The 25,000-nt window shown below is 42.0% G+C and overlaps 1 protein-coding gene and 1 long non-coding RNA gene across 2 annotated transcripts in view; one reads left to right on the forward strand and one right to left on the reverse strand.

Annotated features, from left to right (window-relative positions):
* The window catches only part of LOC135108252 (uncharacterized), a 151,782-nt gene extending 133,767 nt beyond the window's left edge, over nucleotides 1–18,015 (reverse strand). Inside the window, exon 1 of the long non-coding RNA XR_010272174.1 lies at nucleotides 17,952–18,015. This is a non-coding gene — a long non-coding RNA (uncharacterized LOC135108252). The remainder of the gene's footprint in view (nucleotides 1–17,951) is intronic.
* On the forward strand, nucleotides 550–7,516 carry LOC135108492 (calcium-activated chloride channel regulator 2-like). The gene is made up of 8 exons (XM_064019579.1): nucleotides 550–1,640; nucleotides 1,892–2,013; nucleotides 2,307–2,421; nucleotides 2,584–3,402; nucleotides 3,598–3,901; nucleotides 4,056–4,633; nucleotides 5,099–5,237; nucleotides 6,584–7,516. The coding sequence occupies exons 1-8, from the start codon at nucleotides 1,110–1,112 to the stop codon at nucleotides 7,309–7,311; spliced, it is 3,336 nt and encodes a 1,111-aa protein (XP_063875649.1). The 5' UTR covers nucleotides 550–1,109; the 3' UTR covers nucleotides 7,312–7,516.
* Nucleotides 18,016–25,000: the final 6,985 nt, after the last annotated feature.

Here is a 25,000-nt window from a genome sequence, read left to right on the forward strand (position 1 = left end):
GAAGTGCGAGTGACTGATAGTAACACTGCAGTGACTCCCTCGTTCACAAAGGCGTCCCGCGGAGCAGCTATTAAGTGAATGACACTGGACACCGATCATTCTTAACTTAAGACCACAGCTCCCTTTTGATAAGTCATGGAATCTTCTTTTCTGTGACATGATGTTTAAATAAAAGGAGAGAGAGAGCGACAGAGAGAGAGAGAGAGAGAGAGAGAGAGAGAGAGAGAGAGAGAGAGAGAGAGAGAGAGAGAGAGAGAGAGAGAGAGAGAGAATGGATATATAGATTACAAAGGATTACACAGGATAACAAACAAAAACAGACCTTTAGATCCTTCCCGGTGTATTTGATTCCATTACTCTGCACTAACTACTAGAGGAGATAGAACACACGGTATGCACTGGCCTAGTAGGATTCATCGAAGAGAGAATTGTTAACTTGCATGTATGAATATTGCTATTATGTGTAACGCAAAGGGTTATAGATAGCAAGGAACCTTCTTGTCATGCTTTGTGTGCGAAGAGGATGGGCTTATCTGAAAATTATATCTTGTTGTCTCAAGCACGTAATTCACAGAACAAAATCGTACTTTTCACGAACAGGTGCAAGAATTGAGGTTGCCACACTGTGACTTACAAGTCTCTAAATAGGGGAAGCTTCGTGTAACGCAGTCAGTAACTGACGAGGATATTGTGTTAGGCAATCTCATCCTGCTTCCAACACAATGAGATTTGGAAAAAACCCAATCACTGACATAAATAACAAGTGTTCTAACGAAGGTGTGACGCAGTGTGAAGGTTGCTGTTGCAGTGCGTGTTTACCTGGTATCTATTTTTTTTACGAGTGTGTGACGTTAGTGTAACTAGGGAGACACGATTTAGCATTTCAGTTGGTTACAAAGAGATTTTGTATCCACATCAGAGTGGGAGATGTATTTCCTTCAGGTGGTTCATTAAGCTCTTTCAGCCATGTTGATCAATCTATCTTGCTTTTACATAATATCTGATATAATTCCATCGAGGATTAATGTTTAGGCTATTCTTGCAGCACTGTAATGCTTCCCTAACACCGTCACCATCACCAGGCTGTGCTGCGAGAACTGTCCAGGCAAATGTGGACAGCGACGGAGGGGCGGGCGTCGCTACGGGAGGTTACTGTTGCTTTGCCCCGCGCGTGGAGGACCGATGCCCTCACCTGCTCTCTGCCAAAGTCCCTGCCAGTCTCCACGGCGCCCGCTGAGGGCCACATTCGCGTGACTACCCCCCATCCGGTATTCGGCTCACGGCCGTGGACGCAGCAGAGCCAGGGGTGTGGCCTGCCCGGGGACTTCATCCACGTGGGTGAGGACATGCTGAAGGCGGACAGCGCAGAGTCTCATACCCTCACCTCTCGTCTCCTGCTGGCGGAATGGGCCAAGTTTCGATGGGGAGTGTTCGACGAGCGCGGCCATACCAACGACCCGCTGTACCCGTCCACCTTCAGGGACCCGGACACCAACCAGTGGGTGGCGACCGGCTGTGCTGACGGATCCGTGAAGGGCACTACCTGTGACTCGTCCCAGTCAGGTTGCTCCTTCCTCCCAGAGCCTCACGCCAATAACCACCTTGCCTCCTCCCTCCTAGCCTTCCCAGACTTTCCCAGCGTAAGTAATGTTCCCTTCTGACTTCAGACAGACAAGGAACGGTTACACAGGTTATATCCCTACCAGCTATACATCTAAATGATCACTGATGTATTTGTTAACTTAATTTTCTTGAAATAAAGTACACATCACCCTGACCGGTCATACTTTTCTGAATGGTTAGTGCAAAATTTAATCCATCACTTAGATGTCTATCATTTTTCGAGACTATGATAAAACTATGCTCCGTCGTCAGTATGAGTTTCCTGCAGGTGCGGCGTTTCTGCAAAGAGAAGAACCACAACAAGGAAGCGCCAACCAAACACAACTCTCTGTGTGGCAGTCGATCGGCCTGGGAGGTTATTGAGCAGACCCCAGACTTCGCCGGGGGACGGTAAGTAGGCGGGGAGGGAGAGTGTGATGTAAACGCTCCCCACATGCGCTGCTCTGAATGCTTTGAAGATGAGCATGCGGTGCATGGGAACAAGGTCTTCAAGTTACCAGAATGAAATGTAATAACAAGTGTAAAGGAGTTGGGTCTTCCTACTCTGTTATCATTCATTACAAGTCTTCAGGTTTTCTTTTTTTCAGGTTCATAAGCAAGACATTTGAATTGCAGAGTGAATATATCTATGAATTATAATGATATGTAACTCTTACTGCATGAAAAAGGATTTGATTTTACAGAAACACAGCTGCTAATACCAGTGGCCAAGTTCTGGAGCCGCTGCTCAAGTTAGTACAAGCAGCGGGTCCCACTTATGTCTTTGCTATCGAGGATACGGCAGCCATGAATCTTCAGGTGAGAAATGTCTGACGTTGGGTCTTTTTGTGTCTATTCTTTCAAGCATCCAAATACAGCAGTGTATGTCCGTAATGGATCATTTAATACTCGTATGTGATGAAGCATAAGCAAAAATATAAAATTATTGTTTCACTAAGAGATACGTTTCCTTGGTGACAGCGTCGCTGGGAGTTCCTGAGAAAGGCAATGAGGCGCGTGGTGGTGTACGACGTTCCTAACGGGGCTCACGTCGGTGCCATTACCTTCAATTCAGCTGGTCGCACTGTCGCGCCACTCACCTTCATCGACAGCGAAGACTCAGACATGAGGCAGCGTGTCGGCTCCTCGCTGCCACGGAATCCATCAGCTGTACGAGAAAGCCAGAAGTGTATCCTGTGCGGTCTGCAGCAGGTCCTCAAGGTGCTCGGGAACGACAAAAAATTTGGTAAAGATGCCGTAGTGATACTGATCACTACAGGCTCCAGTCCCACTTCTGAGGAAGATGTTGCCAAGATGATTTCACTGGCGGAACAAAACAACCTGCGCATTGAAGTCGTCCTGTACCCGCTGACGGAGCACCGCGGTACTGCGCCCACCTATCACGGCCTGGAGACGCTGGTGAAGGCCACCCGAGGCTCCATCTTCACCGTCATGGATGAAGGTGTGGGCAACGACTCCAAGTTAAAGATGATGGTAGCGCTGATGGATGCTCTTCTGGCCGCCGTGCAAAGCAGCGTGCCGCCCTCATCCCCCGGGGGTCCTGTCCTGGTGCACAGCGCTGACTATCCAGGCGGCATCGCTTCCGTTTCGGCAGGCAACTTCGCCCTAGATGACTCGCTGGGATCTGACGCTCGCTTCTCAGTGTACTATTATGACCTGAACCACGTGGGCAACGCAATCCATCTGACTGCTCCGTCAGGCCATATGATCGCTTCCGTCAATGTGCAGGAGGAGGACGGCGATGTGAATATGATCTTCATCAACTTAGGAAAAGCAGAGGTAAGTTGAGCCAATCCTTGTTCCTTACGAGTATTCCTTCAACTTAATGTCTTTAAACATTCGAGTTCCTGACTTCTGGAAACGGCAAAGAAAACATTTGAGATGGTATTTCCTTTTTTTTTTTTTCTTTTCTGTACTTTGGTTGGCATCGACACTACCATGACTAATGTTAAGCCACGTCCTCTGTAATGTCAGCGCGGTCAGTGGAAGTACAGCGTAGAGAACCGCGCTGACTCCCACCAGGGGCTGTACGTGCAGGTGACAGCTCGGCGCAACACCTCGACAGGCCTCGCAGTCCGTCTGTGGACCAGCTCAGGAACACGCTTCCTCAACTATTCAGACCCTACCTCTGCCGCGGTGGTATTCATGGAGGTCCGAGCAGGCATGGCGCCCATCATGGACGCCCGGGTGGTTGCCACACTCCAGAGGCTTGGCACTAATGAGACAGGCAGCAACTATGAACCAATGTTCTTCAATCTTTGGGACAACGGTGCGGGAGGTGAGGCGAGCCATTCACTTGTGCTTTTGCTCAAATCGTAGTTGAGGTTAAAATCTTGATTTTCCAGCTCACATTGTTTAGCTTCCCGTCATTATAAGCATAGCAGGTCAAAGTTAAATGGAGGCACAGCGGTGACAGACTTCCTCGTCTTCAGACCCAGACATCACGCGCGGGGACGGAGTGTATTCCCGCTACCTGCCTCGACTAGCGGGACATCCGGGTCGTTACTTGCTGAGTGCCACCGTGGACCACAACGATGGCCGAGCGGTGGTGGCACAGGGACCTCCATCCAGACCTCGAGTACCTCTCCCACCTCGCCACTTGCCTCTTTATTTCCATCAGCCGGACCTAGGCGCTTGGGGGGACCCAGGAACGTGCTGCGGCTCCTCGCTCTTCTACTTTCACTCCCGCACCGCACCACCCTTCCAGCGACATCTAACTTTTGGTGTTCTGGAGGTGCTGTCCTCACCCAACCAGCGTGACCTGACTCCCCCCTCCCGCATCCTCGACCTGCGGGTGGAGGTCAACGACACCGTGCACGAGATATTCCTCCGTTGGACGGCACCGGGAGACGACTGGGACGTGGGCAGCGCTCACCACTACCAGGCGGTGGTGGCGCCTCAGTGGGAAGAGGCGAGGGCCTTCCAGGGCGACACGCTGACGGGCCTGCCTCGCCCCCTCCGTGCTGGCACGCTTCACACCACCAACCTCCATTTTATAAGATATGAGGAGGTAAGCTCTTCCTTTATGTCCAGCTTAGCACAGTAACAACTAATGCCTAAACTCCTGCCTAATATAACAGACATCAACTAGCTCATTAAGTGATAACTTTCTTTTGCATATTTACCGCTACAGATTTGACCGACGTAAAATCTTTCGACTGACATTCTATACAATGACATTACACACTACAGTGACAATGCACATTAAAGATTAACGAATTCCTAATAAGATTAAAGTCATCCACTGGAAACTTCCATGAGCTTATCTTTTACCGATGGCCTGGGTCACATAACTTATGCTTTTGTCTTTCTAGTACAACTCAGAACAACCTGACGTCCAGTATTGCTGCTGATCCCCCAAGCTCCACTGTAATATCAGTTAATGGTGATAGAATTACGTTACTTTTACTCACTGAGTGTGTGTTCCTCTAGTTCCGGAGTGCTAGTGTGTGTGAGCCAGTGAGTGTCCCTACAGTTGTGGTACGTCAGCATGCGGGCAGTGGACGCGGCCGGCAATAAAGGTCCTCTAGGCAACATCGCGGCGCTGTGGGTGCCCAGACCCCCGACCACCTACGAGATCACCACCAGGACACACCCATCTTTCACCACCCTTGGTAAAGTGCCACATAGGATTAAATTCGTTAAAGCTATCTTATATAATCTTATTGAATAATGTCATTACTGCCAAAAAAAAAAATAAATAAAAAATAAATAAATAAATAAATATATATATATATATATATATATATATATATATATATATATATATATATATATATATATATATATATATATATATATATATATATATATATATATATATATATATATATATATATATATATATATATATATATATATATATATATATATATATATATATATATATATATATATATATATATATATATATATATTAACAGTAGACAAAGTGAAAATTATAATAATGAGAATATTTCTATAAATTTCAAGGTTATAAGCGTCGGTAAGGTTTAAAAGCTTTTAAAGCTTCATAGCAATGAAAAAAAAGTTAATCTTACAGTTCTCTGGCTTTCTTCTGGCTAGAAAGGACATGAATTTCAAAAGATGAAGGAAAATGGTATTTTCTGGTAGCCATTTTTCAATTACCAGTGAAGCAGTTTTAGTTTTGGAAACAGCAAGAAAAACACATTTACATCACTGAGATAACCACGTTCATCTGGGTCCAAAGGTTACATAAATACAATGAAATATCTTCCAAACATTACTATTACATATGGTGACCAAATGACAACGCAAAAATTAATGGGAAAATGAACAAGACAATGGTAAAACCAACAATGATGTACAGGTCGGTGGAGAAAATGCAAAAAAAACAAAAGTTAGATGTGATTCGGATGAAGGAGCTTAGGTGGAAGAGTAACAGAAATGGACCAAATCAGGAATGAAATAATAAAAGACGTAGAAACGTGGTAGAAATATCAAAGAAGACACAGGAAAGGAGAATGTTGTGGTTCGGTCATGAAGAGAACGGAAGAGCCGAATGTGGAGAGAAGAATGATGGGTGCAGGGTTGGAGACAGAGAGGATGGACAAAGTGGAGGTGGATGGAATGAATGCGAGAGGTATGAGAGTGTATGACAACTGTGAAAAAAAAAAAAAAAAACATCAAGCCTAATTTGATATGGGAAAAGATGTTCAGAGAAAGATGGAGGACACCAAAAGGAAAAGCAAAATTAAATTGACAGAATAACAGAGTACAACTGAAGATAGCAGGAAGTTGGCAATTTCAGAAGAGTGATGTTGATGGGAGGTATGTAGCTGGTTCTCAAAGCACAAAGGATTTCGAATCACTGTTGGTAGTTGGAAGATACTAGTGAAATGCATAAAGTGTTACTCATCTAGGGTCGCTAGTCTAGTGTGTTTGTTATTTATGACATGAGGACTTAACGGAATGCTGTGCTATTTCCCTCCCGTTGCAGGTAACTACGCTATGCCATCTGAGTTGGGATCAGGTCGGCCGTTGGGCATGACGGAACTGCGAGCTGAGGATGTGGCTGTGATCGTGGGCAGCCTCGGAGGTTTCTTGGTGGTGGCCGCAGCACTGGCCTCCTACTGCTACTGCCACACCCTCAGGAGACGTAAGCAACCGGGAAAGCATGAAGATGTGAAGACTGTGGTTCACGGTGGTAACGGCAGCGACGGCGGTGGCAGCGCAGATGTCAGTCTGGCAATCAAGACAGAGTCTGCGGTGAGTGAAGGAGCCCGCGGCAGCCACGAGTCTATTCACAGTTCAACAAACGACAACACTTCAAGGAAACCTCTGGACGTGGTCTCTCACTCCTCGGCTCAGTCCTGGGGAACAGCCACCTTCCCAAGGGAGAACGGGGCTGACCTGACAGGAGAACCTTTGGCAACCTTCTCAAGTCTGGATGGTCGTCCACCCTTCCCGGATGTAACTGTGACCGACTACCAACAAGTCCCCGCTGGCGGCGGCCAGACTTCTTTGCACATGTCCTACGTCCACGAGAAAGCCGCTGGCCAGTATGAAGTGCCCAGCCTGGCCTACAGCAACTACAACCCGGGCTGGGAGGAGCCCCTCACCAGCCACCTTCTCTCGCAGGTGCACACTGCTGCTCCCACCCCAGCCCCTCAGCAGCCCCCGCTACCGCAGGCTGACCGCAAGCGCCGAAACGTGACGCAGGTGTAATGCAGCTGCTTGCCTCTCACGCTCCCCCTGGCTGGTGGGCAACACAATGGTACTGTGCCGCCAGCCCCGTGATGCATACCAGCTGTGTTTCTATGTGAAGTATTATGTTGCAGCCCTGGAGAGTAACACTCACAGACAAGTGTCAATTCTCAGGCCGGTGCTGGTGGGAATACACACATCATAATTACACATCTTTAAAATAAAATATTCTCGTGAAAAATGAAGTCGAGAAAAGATAATTCGTCAGTGATGATGATGTAGCATGTATATACAAAGTGTGAAACCATTTTTCAATATATATATATATATATATATATATATATATATATATATATATATATATATATATATATATATATATATATATATATATATATATATATATATATATATATATATATATATATATATATATAGACACACACACACACACACACACACACACACACACACACACACACACACCACACGCCATGAGCCTCTAGCGTCAGCCATAAAAAGGTTCTAGCGTGTACATTGTCAAGGTGACAAAGTGACGTTGGTATTTAGCGGCGCGGCGGTGCGGGCTAAGCACCCTGCCTAGCCTCCATGGAGCGCTCGCGTGAAGCAGGGCGGGTGCCTTCCTTGGGTGGCCCTTACAAGCATAATTATCCTTAATATTACCTATCCTTATTATCATCAACCTTATTATTATTATTATTATTATTATTATTATTATTATTATCATTATTATTATTATCATCATTATTATTACTATTATTATCATTATTAATATGATCATCATCATCACTATGGCCTTTTTTGTATTATCGTCATTAATAGTATTATCATTATCATTTAAATTTTAATTGCATTATAATTATCGTTACCTTTACAAATATAATCATAATCATTATTTTCATATAATTAATGATCATTACCGTTTCAGCTTAGGTACTTAGACTTCCCACCACGATCTCTGACACGAATTTCCTCTGTCCGTCCATCGTCTGTCTCTGCATCACGCTCCGTGCGGGAGTCATCGGTCTGGTCTGCAGCAGCGGCTCCTCCACGCCCGACTCAGACAATCACACTCTTTTTTAATCCGTACTATTGACTGGATTTGTGACCCTTTTTGTGCGGCGGTAATCCCTCGGTGCCTAAACACGCCACGCCCTTCGCTGTGGCACTTGCGTCCCTGTCCCTCAGCAGGAGTGCCACCGCGGCGCAGGGGAGTATTCACGAGGGCCGAGGCGAGTTAGGTTACACTAATGAGAGACTAGGAAGAATGTCATGTTTCTTTCCATGTAGTGTTCAATCCCACAGATACTGACCCGCCACATTCCAACACGCCGGTTACTTGACAGCGACCGCCCGCTGTCACTGACCCTCGCTCGCTGCAGATTTCTTTTTGATGTACCGTTAGATGTCATGCAGAAAGAAGCAATGTGATGCTAAGTATCCATATTTCCGCGCAAAGAAACATATCACGGTTTACTAAGCTTAGTGGGAAGTACTCAGTGTGTAGCTTAGTCCCTGTTTAGTGTGACTGTCCATGCATCAGTAAGAGTAGCGCCGTCGAGAGTGTCTGTCAGCATCCTGCTCAACATTTTCTTTAGACTTCTCATTGTCTCAGTCTTCCTTCAGCCTTGCCTCATCTGTACATACACATCATTCCTTCATCCATCCCGGCTGACGCCTGCTTCAACAACCCTCCGCACCACCGCCCTTGTCCTCCCTCCTACCACACGATTTTGCCCAGCCAGCCTCCCTCCGTTACCACGCTCCGTGAACAATACTTCTGGCAGTCGACCTTCAACCAATGCTCATCACTCACACACACATAGGCTAGTGATATGGACGAGGTGGGAGCATCAACACAACCCCAGGAAGTGTTTGGGTGTGCTGGCAGAGATGCAACAACCATCAGTGTGTGTAGCGACAGTCGTTGGTTCCAGTTGTGGACGAACCGAGGACGTCATCTTTTTTAACTGCTTTCACCCAAGCCACATCTGTAGCGAGTAGGTACCCTGGCCGGTGCGCGTATGTGTCGGCGGTGCGCTGTATTGCTGTGGGTGTGACCCCGCCGCCTCTACGTTGTGCTGGCAGTGTTCCAGAGGCGGCGAGGCGTGCACTGTCCCCCTTGTCGGACATAAGCGGCACGAGTGTTTGGGAACAGTGAGTGTTGTACGGTGTTTTGCACTAGTCAATAAACGTTGCTCTGTGTCTGTTCTCATCGGCGTATTTTTGCCCTGCTGCATTATGAACCCAAAAATAAGGTAATTAGGATTTTTCATACTTCTATTCTTTTTGAACCCGTGCCGGCCCACATCAATGAAAGGACACTTCTTGTAATACATACACCATGACAAATACGAGTAAACGAAGAGCATTGTATCAGACAACTCCACGCCATCGATTTAGCCAGACTGGTTACGTGCACACTTCTAGCCACTTACAGCCAAGCCTTGGGCATTTCTGGAAATGTCGAGGATAGTTGCATCTGAAGTTACTCATTCTAAAGGTGAGGGAAGGCAACTCTAAGATAACCTTTCCAGATATTAACTCCGCTTAAGGAAGAAAGACCCCAACACCAAAAACTGATTCGGAAAAAAAAAGGCTGGTAATTATCTCTCATGTTGTCAATTCCTATCATTTCCCCTATTTTTTTACACTGACATCTGTGACACATCCCTTTTTGTTCTTTTTTTTTTTTACGTACTTCAAATGCTGTCACATTATTTTAACGATTTTCATTTTCCTTCCCGTCCGAGTAATATTTTTTTTGGGAAAGCCTTTATCTGATTGACCTTTACGGGAACGGCAAATTAGCAGCCTTTCCTCCCCTTTTTTCTCTCGGGCCAGCCTCGCCCACTCATAAAAAAAGGAAAGGAGAAACCAAAGATACCTGCAAGTTTTATCTTTGTCCTTGATCAGCGGTTTCCTTTTTCCATTAAACTTCTCACCGCTCCTCCATCTTCGCCCACTAGTCTCCTTAATGCCGCGCACTTCTTGAAGCTTCGCCCTGAGCTGCCTTTTAAACCCTTCCATTTCATTTCCATTTCTTTATATGATCATAGATTACCTCATTTCTTTGCTACATTATCACCTTTCTTTCACGTCTTTTCGTACGTTCCGTAGTGCTTAGTACTTCGTTAATATTTTCCTCTTTTTCTCACCTATCTATACATATCTTTTTTCCCAAGACAATTTCCAGCTCACACTTAAAAAAAAAAAAATAAATAAATAAAATGAATAAATAAAATAAAATAAAATAAAAACTCGTTATAATATTCATACCTGTCAGACTAACGTTCACCATACCTGTCTGTCCTTATGTAACCCATTCACTGCTATGATTTCTCCTCAGGCTTAATCATTAATACGTTGTCATGCAAGTTCTGAATGGTTTCAAGACACCACTAACACCACAATGAGTGACATGGTAGTTTGAGCCTTTTAGAACCTGCTGTTATGTTTTTGTTCCGTAAAATCATGTTAGGTTAGTTAAATAAGTGTCATGTTGTTAAGTGACCGGGATGGAAAAGATTGATCCTGTGTTGTAGCGAAGTTCTAGAGTTGTTTAGTGTGTTTGGTGTATTGCAGGCACTACAAATGGCAAGGAAATACTGTCTTGGGAGCATGCTTTATACATCTGTTTGTGGAAAGGACCCCGCAAATGACAGAAATATAAGTTTAATTAACATGCCAGGAAAGGTGTTGGTAAGAATGGTAATTGTAAGAGTCATCCAGAAGACCGAATGCCAAATGGAGGATGAAAGGAGTAGAACAGATGGAGAAATTAGACAAATTTTACTACATTGATGTAGAAATGAATTGTAAAAATTGGAAGATTGGTGATGATGATGTTGTTGATGATGATAATGGTGATGATGGCGGTGATGACGATGGCGATGCACTTAAAAAAATATGCCTATAAAATGCCACAACTTTTTTTTTTTTTTTTTTTTATTAATTCTCAGAAAGGCAGTCAGTTGGCCCTCTATTCCCGAGGAACAGGCAGCCGTATCATGACCAGCTTTCTTGAGGATGGAGTAGACAAAGGATAATTAAGTGTGGGGCAGGAAGAGCAGATTAAGGGGGAAGACCCAATGCTAGGGAAGGAAGAAGCGAGTGTGTGGTAAGGGCGCGAGTATATGCATGGAATGGCACGAAGACGGGAGAACGGCAAGGACAGTAATAATAACCAAGATAGTAGAAGCTATCAAGGGGAGCCATTCAACGCTTGGAAAAAAAAAAAAAAAGTCGATTGGCTGTGAGTCACTCCCAGGGAAGGATTAACGAAGATGAAGGAAGGAAGGGCATGTAGTTACTAAGGAAATATGTTTCTCCTACCTACACTCCTCCATGGACGTAGGTAGTATGAATGTTTTATACAGGGACTGCTAACATCTTGCTGTCTCTTTTGTATTCTTATGTTCCTATCTGCAGGTGCATAATATAAGAAAATAAGAGAATTTCCAAGAAGCCATCAGACCTACACTTGGTAGTCAGTGTATAAAACATACCTACGTACGTATTATCCCCATCTATAAATCTGTACTGGCAAAAAGCATACTTCAACCACACCACAGAGAGCAGAAATGCAAGGAAAATGATAGATGTCTTTTAAAAGTACGATTACCGCAGTGATTGTCTAGAAGGCATTTAAGTAAAGTTACAAAATATATTTTATAGTTATAGGTAAGTTCATCAACGTGGCTGCATTGGCATAGACGTATATTGTATTGCAAAATGAGCCACTTGATGTATTATAACTGGTGATAGGCGTACAGTACATACATACACTAGTTTATATCTAATCAATCAATTTAATAGACAGAAAGATAGACATGCTCAGGTGTACATCTAGCGAATCAATCAAAGAGCTACGATTATAAATGTGCATTAGAGTACACATGGTCAGTCAGTAAAACAGATGAGATGACAGTGTTGAAAGAAGAAGCATCATTATTTTCATACACATTTTATCTTTTCTTACTCATACGAAAAATTTATAAATAAAATACTGTACCAGTCTTAACTTCGCAACAAAACTACGGCAGTCATCAAGGTGATGGAACCTAACTTTGGGGACCTTCTTAAGTGGAATAACAAAGATGAATGTTATGCATAATGTTTGCCATGAAGAGAGAGAGAGAGAGAGAGAGAGAGAGAGAGAGAGAGAGAGAGAGAGAGAGAGAGAGAGAGAGAGAGAGAGAGAGAGTGGGAAGTCGAGATTACACAACACACTAAAGTTGATATGAGTTTTCCTTCCGTCAGTAATAGAGGAGCGAGTGACGTGAAGAACGAACAGGATGTGAAGACACTTGGAACAGAGACAGAGAAACACATTCTTTACTACTTTACCGGAAGAACAACTGGTAACCCATATCATAAAAAAAAAAAAAAACATAGTAACCTAAAAGAAAATAATCATCACTGCATGTAAACTTAAAAATAAATAAATAAATAAGTAAATAGATAAATACATCAACACAGGCGGGAGCGCACAGCACCAGAACAGCTGCTAATGACACTAACATCTCACGACACACAAAAAAGGCGTGTCACTTGTCGCACTGAGAGGCATCCCCTGCGCAGTGGGACGCAATCTAAAACACTGAATGTTCCCTTCTAATTACACACCCTGAGAGTATTGAATAGCAAGCCACCTGCCTCACGGGAAACCTCCTGAATTGAGACCCGCTGAGGGGACAACCTTAATGACATCCACTACAACCTGTCACAAGAAATCCAGATCAGGCGATGAAGCGTTTGAAAATAGTCTTAAAAGGGACGAGGTAAGAGTGTTGGAATCTTGGTATATGTTCCTCCCCCTCGATAACAGATAAACAAAACAATACGAACAGTATCAAAACTATGCTGTTTCAATGAACGTGCATTTAAGTAGGATGAGAAGAGGTATGAAATAGGCAAAGTTACGTACAAAGACCCTGGATTTTTATGGCGCTCAGTGAAACCAAACTTCAATACAAAAGGAAAGAGGACTGGCATTTTCAAAGATATGTATACCTTTCTTATCAGATGTCAGGTAACTGAATAAATATCCGTGAAAGACATACCTGCTGTCTATTAAAAAAAATGTGGGTAATAGTTAAACAGGTAAAGGACGTGAGTATAAGGTAGATATGGGTTAAACACTCAATAGTGGATAGAGTGAGTTTAATCATTGTCAGTGCATATGGGCCTGGAAGTGAAAGGAAGAGGAGGAGGAGGAGGAGGAGGAGGAGGAGGAGGAGGAGGAGGAGAGAGAGAGAGAGAGAGAGAGAGAGAGAGAGAGAGAGAGAGAGAGAGAGAGAGAGAGAGAGAGAGAGAGAGAGAGAGAGAGAGAGTTACATAGTCACATACTCGTAGAGAAACAGGCCACAACAAACCTTACGGTTCTTACAAGGTGACCTGACCTAGGACTACTAAGATGATAGAAGAAGAAAAGGACAGGAAAGCAGAAGGCTCTCCCCCCACCCTCCACTCCCTCCGGCATAAACCGTACAGGAAAACAGGTCAGAAAGAAATACCTTACGGGGTTAGAGAAGAAAAACCCGAAGAAAATTTTGTAGGAAAGAAAGAAAATAGATTAAGTGAGGTGCTCCAATTCCTAAAGGCAAGGAAGGTAATCACTAACAAACAAATGCTGTTAGCCGTGGATTGCAGGTAAAAAAAAATATCAAGATAGCGTTTAAAAGTCTCTACGGTGTTGCAGTCTATCACGTCTCGAAGAAACCCATTCCATAGATTTACTACTCGGTGGAAAAAATTATTTTTCCATTCGTGAGAGATGAAGGTTGAAGGATTTTCCAACAAAATAAAACAAAAGGAGAGAGAGAGAGAGAGAGAGAGAGAGAGAGAGAGAGAGAGAGAGAGAGAGAGAGAGAGAGAGAGAGAGAGAGAGAGAGAGAGAGAGAGAGAGAGAGAGAGAGAGAGTAGTTAAACAATAGAATCACGAATCCAGAGTCAAGAATGAAAGAGTGAGGGTAAGACCAAGAAAGGGATGGAGAGATGGAGATAAGGAAGCACTAGACCATAAGGAAGTAAATATGAAGGGAGGTGAAGGACGTGTATGGCGCAGGGAGCTGAAGCGCTTTGGGCGACAAGCGGCTCATATCAGGGACCTTAATCAATGTAAAGTGCTTCACGTAAACCATGGATTTCAATACTAAAATAAACATTGAGATATTTGTCAGAATGAGAGAATAAACTAAATAAATACACTCTCACACACACACACACACACACACACACACACACACACACACACACACACACACACACACACATACACACACTCAGATCAGGGACCATAAGAGATGTGAAGTGGCGGGTCTAAATCACGAATTTCCAGATTAAAATAAACATTACGATATTTGGCAATAAAAGTGTGAAATAAATAGATAAACACACACACACACACACACACACACACACACACACACACACATTTATCCTCCAATTCTGGATAATCCTTTTGACCTTCTCTTTAGTGACTGGCACCTCAGTGGGCATTTTTCTTCATTTTCGTTGCTCTAGGCCAGTGTACCTCTTACAGAAACACACACACACACACACACACACACACACACACACACACACACACACACACACACACACACACACACACACATACACACATCATCTTATTCTGAGTACGTAATATTATTTAGATATTATACCGCTTTCGTGTTCTTTATATTATGAGGTTTAAGTCACTCTTGGCGTCTTGTTGTGTGTGTGTGGGAGACATGTGACGGTGGAACGGAAGGAGAGTGTAACGGTGGATAGAGTGATAGAGGGAGGTGGGGGAGATTGTGGGGAAAGCGTGAGAAGGAGGGTAATAGGTGCTCTCTCTCTCTCTCTCTCTCTCTCTCTCTCTCTCTCTCTCTCTCTCTCTCTCTCTCTGTGTGTGTGTGTTAGGTTAGATTATGTTAGGTTTGGTTTGGTTAGGTTAGATTAGGTTAGGTTAGGTCGCATAGGGACGAGTATGGATGGCTAGGGCTTTCTTTGCCATTTAAAAGACATTAAGTGGGCGCAATGCCTTGAACGTACGGTGATAGGAAATTTGTATGACGTCTGTGTGTGGTTCTCGTAATGGATGTAACGTGAACAGTTTGCTGAATTACAGAACATACCTTAGCGAAAAGAAATGACCTAGTGCTTGTGTGTTGGTAAGTACGTATCAAGATGTTGGTGACAAAGGTTGTTTTCCTGGAGTGGTGTTGTAGCTTAACAAGAATATATAGGTGGAGGTGGAAAGTGTGTGTGTGTGTGTGTGTGTGTGTGTGTAGTAGGGGGGAGGGTGCTGGTAGCGATGGTGGTGGTGGTCAGCTGGCCACCTGGCCACTCTGCACGTAATCCTGCGGGGAGGGATTCAGGCGAGGCAGGTGCTCACTCAGATCGAGGACTCCGAGGTGACGGCCACTACGTCACCTGTAAGCCCGCATCCCTAAAGACGATCGTACAAGCGCCTAAGCTCAACAACAATACACACAACAACACAAACGCACCTAGGAAAATACAAGAACCACACGCATCTCCTGAGAAATGTTAGATCAAGCCTCACTTCATCCTATCTGCAGAAAACAATGTAAGGCGTCTTATTTTAACATGATTGAATTGTAAGTTGTTTTCCACGGATAGTTTTCCTAGATGTTTTGTTCTCTCGTGATGTTTACTTTCAAAGACCATGGAGATGATAAGTCGGGTTCTCATGGATGCTTTCTGCTACTCATGGTGGAGACTGTTAAACTATCAGTAGAATCATGAAAAGCCACTTGAAAAATCCATTGACTTCCAGCAGAGCGTGTTAAAATCTGTTGAGTTTATGCGCTTAAAACGTTTGAGAATACAGTATTATGAGTGAAAAGGAGACAACCATGATCATTGATAGTAAAATTTCCAGGTGATTAGAATCGTTCTGCCTTCCAAGAGCGCTGGGCCAACACATATGAGGTGAGTAAAGACAGTTCTACATAAGTACTCTTTTTTTTTTTTTTTAACGCCAAAGGGAATGTAATATTTGTTTCCACTATTCTCTCCCTCTATGAGGAAGCACGTGTGACGATTAGTATTTCTTAGAACGCCAACGCACGTGAAAGAGGAAGAATAAAATAAATCTTTTGTGTAGTACGGTAGTTCACAGTCAGAATTAAATGGGTTGAAGTACCTCAGTTTTAATGGATACTGACAAAGGTGTATCGAGGACACTTCCTAGTAAATATGGAAGATGTCACCAACAATTCATGACGTGCAAGTGTGTACAACATCGCTAACAAATTTGATGTGAAATCCTACTTAATCGTGACCTGATCAATACTACAAAAAAATTCGACTTTATAAAATCACACATTGTTAGATAGAGTATAATAAACATAGATGTAATTGTAGTGAATGAAAAACCAAAGATGATATATGATCCTTTCAGAGTAAAAAAAATAATATAAATAACTAAATAAATAACTAAATAACTAACTAACTAACTAAATAAATAAATAAATAAATAAATATATATATATATATATATATATATATATATATATATATATATATATATATATATATATATATATATATATATATATATATATATATATATATACGAGTATATTAACTTACAAAATCCTTTAGTCGTAAGAAGATAAAAATCAAAGCATGGTACTGATTGGGTTAGGAGGAGTTACCACTGTTGCTATTGTAAGAATTTTAGTATTTTAAGTGGAAGAAAAGTTAAGAAAGATTCCTAAAACACACATGGCCAAAACTTATTTAGCCTCTTTAAAGTTGCAGAACACTCATCTTTCATTTCTCGCTGCTATTAACATTTAACCAAGGAGTGGATATTAGGCTTAGATGAATATCTCCTTTAAACAATAAAAAAATAAAACAAGTGCTTGGGATAATGAAGGATTGGAAACGATTTAGGTAAGTCTAAAACGTAAAAAAAAAAAACAGACGTTTGTGATAGTGCATGTGATAATGAAGTCGAGATGGCGACAACATAAATTATTCAAGTCAGGGCGTCGCGGTGCCTGCTATTAAAGCTAATCCAGTCTCCATCGTGTTGTCAGTGCAACTTCACTTATTTCGTCACTTGGAGCACTCAGATGAGGCATTGTGTATGGAGGAAGTAAAAGGTAAGCAACCATATCCTAGATTAATTGTAGAGTAACGCTGTGAGCACCAGTATTTTGAATTCATTACTGGCATGAATTGGCCCGACTCAGGTGTCGATGAGAAAAGCAAAGGACAACGAGACCACTGGCACAGGAAACAAACATTACATGGCAATTAAACATATGAATGCTGTCATCTCGAAGAGATTCGACTGATACGAACAAGAAGGTATGAAGATATAAGGAAATTATAATCTATGTGTAAGTGATAAGAAAAGAACATTAAATTGACAAGCTATCACAGATTTCTTGGCCAAAAAGTAAGATGCAATGAAAATTCTTACCTTCGTAATAAATCACATCTATATAAACAACTAAACCAGTAATTCTATTCATGATACAATATTGATGACAACATAATAAACATAATAATATCCTAAAATACCTATGCCACAATATTGCAAACGACTTGAAAGCAGTGAAAAAATGGACTAAGAAACACAACATTAATGCAAACATGTATCATTTACTCACCGATGTGCTACTGAAGAGTCTGGCGGAAACACATGAGCGGTCACCAGGTATGAGACGTCTTCATCTGAAACACCAGACGAACATGTCAGTATCGTCTTCCTTCATTTGTTGTGTACATGTAAATACACATAAAACTAGACAAACAGGCTAAACATGTGCCGTGCATTAAATGAAAGGTATGTTACTTTAAAGTTACCATATTCTAAGAATTGGTAACAACCTTAGGGATAACTTCCACCATTTATGACCTTAACAGTAAAAAAGAAAAATAAATTGATGAAACAAATGATTTAAATAAACAAATAAATAAACAAGAATAACTAAGATAAATCCTAACCATTAAAAATGTTAAGATGAAAAGTGAGATCATCAGGTAGATACGTAATGAAATCCTGATAACAAACAGACGTATAACACTTAACCTTATTGCAGTGGAAGACACACTCATGCGATGGGGAATCACCGTGTCTATAAAAGGTGCCCAACAATCAGTTATACTCAGAAAGTCCCTTAAACATAAATTCTTCCCAAAAATCGTGTGAAGTACTCAAGTCATTGTGTCATTCTGTGTAGCAATGTCCGTAACCCGACAACTTACCTAAGTTAAGGGGGTAATGACTTAAGACCACAAAAACCTGCATGTGTTGCTTTCCCGTGTCGATGCATAGATACAAAAATACTATACCTAGAGTCTTATCTAACAACTGAAGCCAGCGCTGCCGCCTCTTTGCTGTGCTTACCCGCTGAGCATTGGTATTGTATCCGTTGTGGTCTTGGAACATTTTAAAGACGTATATTATTTATTAATGTGACTTTATCTATTCCCTAAATGATGCTTGGCTCATGCAATACTTGTATCCAACTTGTTACGACGACCAGAGAGAAAGAGAGAGAGAGAGAGAGAGAGAGAGAGAGAGAGAGAGAGAGAGAGAGAGAGAGAGAGAGAGAGAGAGAGAGAGAGCATATAATAAATTCAAACACGCTACGACTGATTCACTGATTGATTTAACGCGTGGATAACGAGGTCACCCGCCGCCAGGTATAAGGGAACGCCCCTCCCTCCCTATATTCTACACCTTTCATAAGTCTGACGTGCCTCGCCTATCGGGACACACGTCGCATGCTCATATACGTAACTGTGTCATATTCATGTAATAATAAATCAGCCTGAGCTCATAACATCTGAATTATATTATAGTTACAGCATAGCGCTATTCATGCCGCGCTTATGTCCTGCACAGTAATTAAGTTAAAATAGTTACGCGTTACTCAAAAACCTGCCTTGCTCTGCTCTACTTGGAGGGAAATTCGAAAACTATTCTCTTTTTAGTCTTAAGAAACATAAATACATAAGAAAATAAAGGAAGCTGCAAGTAGCCGTCAGGCCTACACGTGGCAGTCTATTTCCATCTATCGTTCTCTTCCATAAATTTATCTAACCTTCTTTTAAGACTCCCTAATGACCCAACACTAGTAATCTGATTACGGAATCTATTCCATTCATCTACCACTTTGTTTAAGAACCAGTTCCTTCCTATCTCTTTTTGAAATCTAACTTTATCGAGCTTGAACTCATTATTTTCTTGTCCTATTCTGATTTCTGACCATGAAAATCTTGCTTAAGTCACCCTTGTTATATGATTCCCATTAAGGGGTCGAGCATTAGAATAATACATCTCATGGGCACCTCAGGGCATGAATAATAACACTCCGCTGCTCAAGGATGTGAAAGAGATATGAGGTAGTAGAATAATTCACTTCGATGCCTGAAAGTAAGGTAATGAATGGTATTGGCAGAGTAAACGCACAGGTGCCTCCATTAGGTGACAATGAAAAGAAACACAACATTGCAGCTTCTATGGATATTTTACTTTCAGAGTTGCTGGTTTGATTGGTTGGTTGACCAAGGACACGAACATGTTACACAAAAGAGAGAGAGAGAGAGAGAGAGAGAGAGAGAGAGAGAGAGAGAGAGAGAGAGAGAGAGAGAGAGAGAGAGAGAGAGAGAGAGAGAGAGAGAGAGAGAGAGAGAGAGAGAGAGAGAGATTTTTCTTCATGTTTATAAAAAAAAAATGTAACTGTGCTTGAAAAAAAAAATTAGGAATGAGTAAGAGAACTGCACAAAACGAGAGAGCATGATCTTTTACGAATATTTTCACTTTGTCATTCCTTCATTAACTAGGTGTAGGCGTTCCCAGAAGTCGTGGGGTGTGAAGTATGAGGTGTGTGTGTGTGTGTGTGTGTGTATTCCTGAAGGCAGTTCTGTTGCAAGCTCGATGGCAAAGCTCTCCAGAGACACTGTTAATTATTCAGATATTCAAGCCTTTGAGCATCCCGGAGGAGAATTGTGACATGTTTGCCGCGATCATGACAATGTCTCACCAAGTACCATTAAAGGGAACGGTTGTGCGTGTAAGGCTGTGTACTCGAGGAGCATGGAGTACGTGCCTCCACTGTTGACATTTGACACTGGTTAATCTAAGGTGGCAGTGAATCGTTCGTGTTCTTGTATGCTGTCTCGTTAAGATTGTGTTGTTAACCTTGGCATACTCATCTAAGGGAATATTTGCATTTTAACGCTCAGTGAGGAAATTAATCTTCACTCAGATGATGGAGGAGAGTTCTGCATTAGTAATGGCAGTGTTATTGTAAAGGTTAGCAGTGATTTTATACAAGTTTTGAGTTGCTGTTATTCAAAACGCTCTTTGGTGCTGAACTGACTGCACACCCACAACTTGAGTTTATTTCTACTCTGAAATTACACTTGTGCCGAAAAATAATCATTAGCAACATAGATACTCCTACTGTGAGTCTTACTATGTAAAAAAGTAATTTCAGCAGATCAGGAGCAGCAGTGTCACATAACTAAGTCGTTCAAGTGTAACTAATGAAAAGAACTATATTCTGAGATCCTTTGTGAGGTGCAACCGAGGAAAGCGGCCAAATATTCTCTGGTGTCAGTTCGGATAGTATTCCAGTTATAATTAAGATGAACTTGTATTACTATAATCGTTGGCAAGTTGAGCAGCGCGGCGCAGGCAGCGTGCACAAATTTCATGGCATCATCGATGACCGAACCGAGAACCACCAAGTGCTAGACTTTGCAGTCATGATTATGTTGTGCGATGAATCAAGTCATGAATCTGCATGTGTATCAACTCCAGGTTTAGATTGGTAGTACGCCGTGATCCGGCGTGGACAACAAAATAAAATGGTTTCACGCGATGTGAATGTTGTACAGAAGGGAATTTTATATATATATATATATATATATATATATATATATATATATATATATATATATATATATATATATATATATATATATATATATATATATATATATATATATTCTTTCGGCTGCTCCCATTTAGGGGTCGCCACAGCGGATCACTCTTCTCTAATGCGCTCGATCTTCTGCGCCTTCCTCTGTCACTCCCACCACTTGCATGTCTCTCTTCACAGCATCCATAAACCTTCTCTTTGGTCTCTCTCTCTTCCTGCTGCCAGGTAGATCCATGTCCAGCATCCTCCTCCCCACATACCCTTCGTCACTCCTCCTGACATGTCCAAACCACCTCAGCATAGCCTCCCTTGCTTTGTCCCCAAACCGACGTACGTGTGTTGTTCCTCTGATGTAATAATTTCTGATTTTATCCATCCTCGTCACTCCAAGAGCAAATCGCAATATATATATATATATATATATATATATATATATATATATATATATATATATATATATATATATATATATATATATATATATATCGGTATGTATAACGCACATTCAATGACTGAAAAATTCAATGAAATGTTGGTATACGACGTTCCTCTGCAATGTGGCAGCAGCATACCGCCAAAATATGCATAGCATAATAAATGCGATTAAATAACTGCCAAATATTAGTGGAATCAAGTAAAATGAAATAAAGTGCAGCAAAATGTGAATGAAATATAACATTTTGTGCTCAAAAAACCTTGTTATAAAAAACACGACCAGAGGAACAAACTACTGAAATAAACACACCCACTGTAATTAACACTGTAATTAAAAGGAACTGCACATGTATGCAAAATAAATGTAAAATGTATGTAAAATATCTCACACGTGTGATGCTCAGCAGACGCGTACGCACGCCCAGGCAATACAGTAGCGATAATTAGACTGCCAGTATTTACATAGATCACAGCTTAGGGGAAGTGGCGGCGTCACGGTGGAGGCGACGCGCACCAGCACATCCAAACTGTGTCAACACAACGGAAACAGGCAACCGTACAATATTTTCACGTTAAAGCGACGAAAATTGCTTAATACAGGGATGAAAGATACAGGAACTCAACTGTGAGGGAGCGTAGTGTTATGAAACTGTGTAATTATTGCTGAGTCTCTGCTGGACTTGAGGACGCGTTGAGGCGGCATGCGATGAGGCAATGGTTGCGGGACTTGCAGGTTTTCTGTGACAGCTTACTGATGGCCATTACCTGCTGATGTTACATTTTCCCTGCAGGACTGAGTAATACCGGTAAGAGCATATAGCAGCTTGGTCTAGTCTCTTTTTATGATTTTCCTCTTCACACAGTAACATCATTATCATCATCAACTACTACTACTACTACTACTACTACTACTACTACTACTACTACTACTACTACTACTACTACTACTACTACTACTGCAACTACTACTACTACTACTACTACTACTACTACTACTACTACTACTACTACTACTACTACTACTACTACAAGCGCACTAACCAAAAACCTTCCATAATCCTCTCCATGATGTAATGTGCCCGTTTCTGCAAAGTTCTTCATGGATTTTTTATTCTCATCTTTGTACCTCTCTCTGGCCTCTGTCTATGCTACATGATTGCTTTATTCCAGGATCCTGGCAGTCTGTCTTTTTTTATAAGCTTACTATTTTTCTACAACAACTACGGCTCCTTCTAAAGAGACACATGTGCTTGTATACATCGAGGATATTCGAGAGTTTAGCGGCGGGTTGTCACGGATATGAGTAATGCTCATTCATGGAGTGGTGCCAATATGTATCAGTGCCTCTTTGCCTGGTGTGCGTGTGCTGCGCGTCACGAGGTCTCATCAATATTCACGACATGCATCGCCAATAATCATTAAATATCGTTAATGCTTCAGAAATATGCACAAGCTGTTTCGTTAATTAACCATCTCATTAAGGATTCACAAATATACTGCCAGACGGTAGTGGAGTCGCCTAACTAGTTGCAAGGCTCAACAGTGGAGGGTGGTGATAGTACACTTAATATTCACAGATCCACTGCTACAGCAATGCAGTCAGCAGACTAGTGTGGAAGCTTGCTGATAGTATGCAATGCTACCCATTCTAGCAACGCTATCACGTGTGGATAGCAGGAGCACCCCTATAATGTTTTATTCCTCAGTGGATCAAAGTAATCACCACGCAGTGTGAAAGGCTATTGCACCGCGTTACCTATGCTGTATTGATATCATACCGATGTATACGTGAATCATATATATATATATATATATATATATATATATATATATATATATATATATATATATATATATATATATATATATATATATATATATATATATATATATATATATATATATATATACGAAATTTTCGTATACTCCGTGCTTGAGGCTTTCTGCTGACAGGAGACTTGCATCCGGATTATACTGCTGAATTTTTAATGGCGACCTTCCCTCATGGCTTACAGAGGCCACGATAAGCTTCGTACTGGTCGCCTTAAACGTCGGTTCATATTGCAAGGCTTGTCGCACGTCACCTACGGGAAATGATATACAGCATAGAAAGTCAGGCAATTATTGTACAACATCTCTTGTCTGCTGTTTATTTCCCTTCCCCATTAATGGTCTTGACGTCGGGGCGTCTAAAATGATGAACCGCACTGTGCGCTCATAGTATGGAGGCAATTTAATGAGAAGAGTGATACAGCTGAGGCTTCACTGACTTTAGAAGCTGACCAAAGATTGCTTGAGGCCGAGAGGACCAAGTAGGATGGAGTGATCTGGAGTGATCTGACCAGATATCGGCCACTAGTCAGGCTTGTGTTGGGATGGGAGAAATGTTATACCACGTCCCAGACACGGTCACTTGTGCAATTATCGGGATCTTGGATTACTTGCAATCTGTTCAGTCTACAAAAGTCGATAATGCCACGAAACGTAACAAAAAACTTACATTATGAGTAGAACATACTACATTAGACTGCAAACTTAAGGTCTTTTAAAAATCGTTTTCGGAAGAGAACCCCAAAAAAAATATCACTTAAGAAGACATCTAAACAACGCCTCATTATAAAACTTCCATTACCAAATCACTAAGTACGTGTACTCAATCCAGATATGTTTCCCGCCCCAACAAAACCACAATAAACGCCGAGACCTTCACTAAAACACAAAATCACATTAAAATAAAACTTCACGAGCGGTGGCGTACTAATACCTCGGGTCAAGCACTGCTCGCCGCTGCCGTGTCTTGGCTTTAGCGAAATCGAAGTCGTTCGACGGAGACCCAAACAGAGTAATCCGGGAGGCGACTCGAGGATTAGCTTTGGTTCCTGCTCCTTCCCGGCAATCGCAGAGGTTGGCCGCAGCTAATCATGGCCCTTCAAGATGTCCTGGCAGCGGTGGCCTTACAATACACCAGTTCGATATTATAGCAGTGATACTATGGCATGGCGCAATATTATAGTCTTGCGAATAATATATGTGTTGGTAAAATTGAAATATGATAAGATGGTGTGTGTGTGTGTGTGTGTGTGTGTGTGTGTGTGTGTGTGTGTGTGTGTGTGTGTGTGTGTGTGTGTGTGTTAAATCATTCATTAAAAAGAAGGATAGGATATGTCGATCGTATTCCATCATAAAATCATTGCATAAAAAGGATTGGGTATTATTTACATTGCACAGGCTACTAGAAAATTCTGCACAAAATAATAGAAGATTATGTACGTACAATGCGAATCAAAGAGATACCGTATGAGTAACGAGAGTAGGGAATGGTAATCTAA

The sequence above is a fragment of the Scylla paramamosain genome, chromosome 17 (genome assembly GCF_035594125.1).
Source record: "Scylla paramamosain isolate STU-SP2022 chromosome 17, ASM3559412v1, whole genome shotgun sequence".
NCBI classification, from domain to species: Eukaryota; Metazoa; Arthropoda; class Malacostraca; order Decapoda; family Portunidae; genus Scylla; species Scylla paramamosain.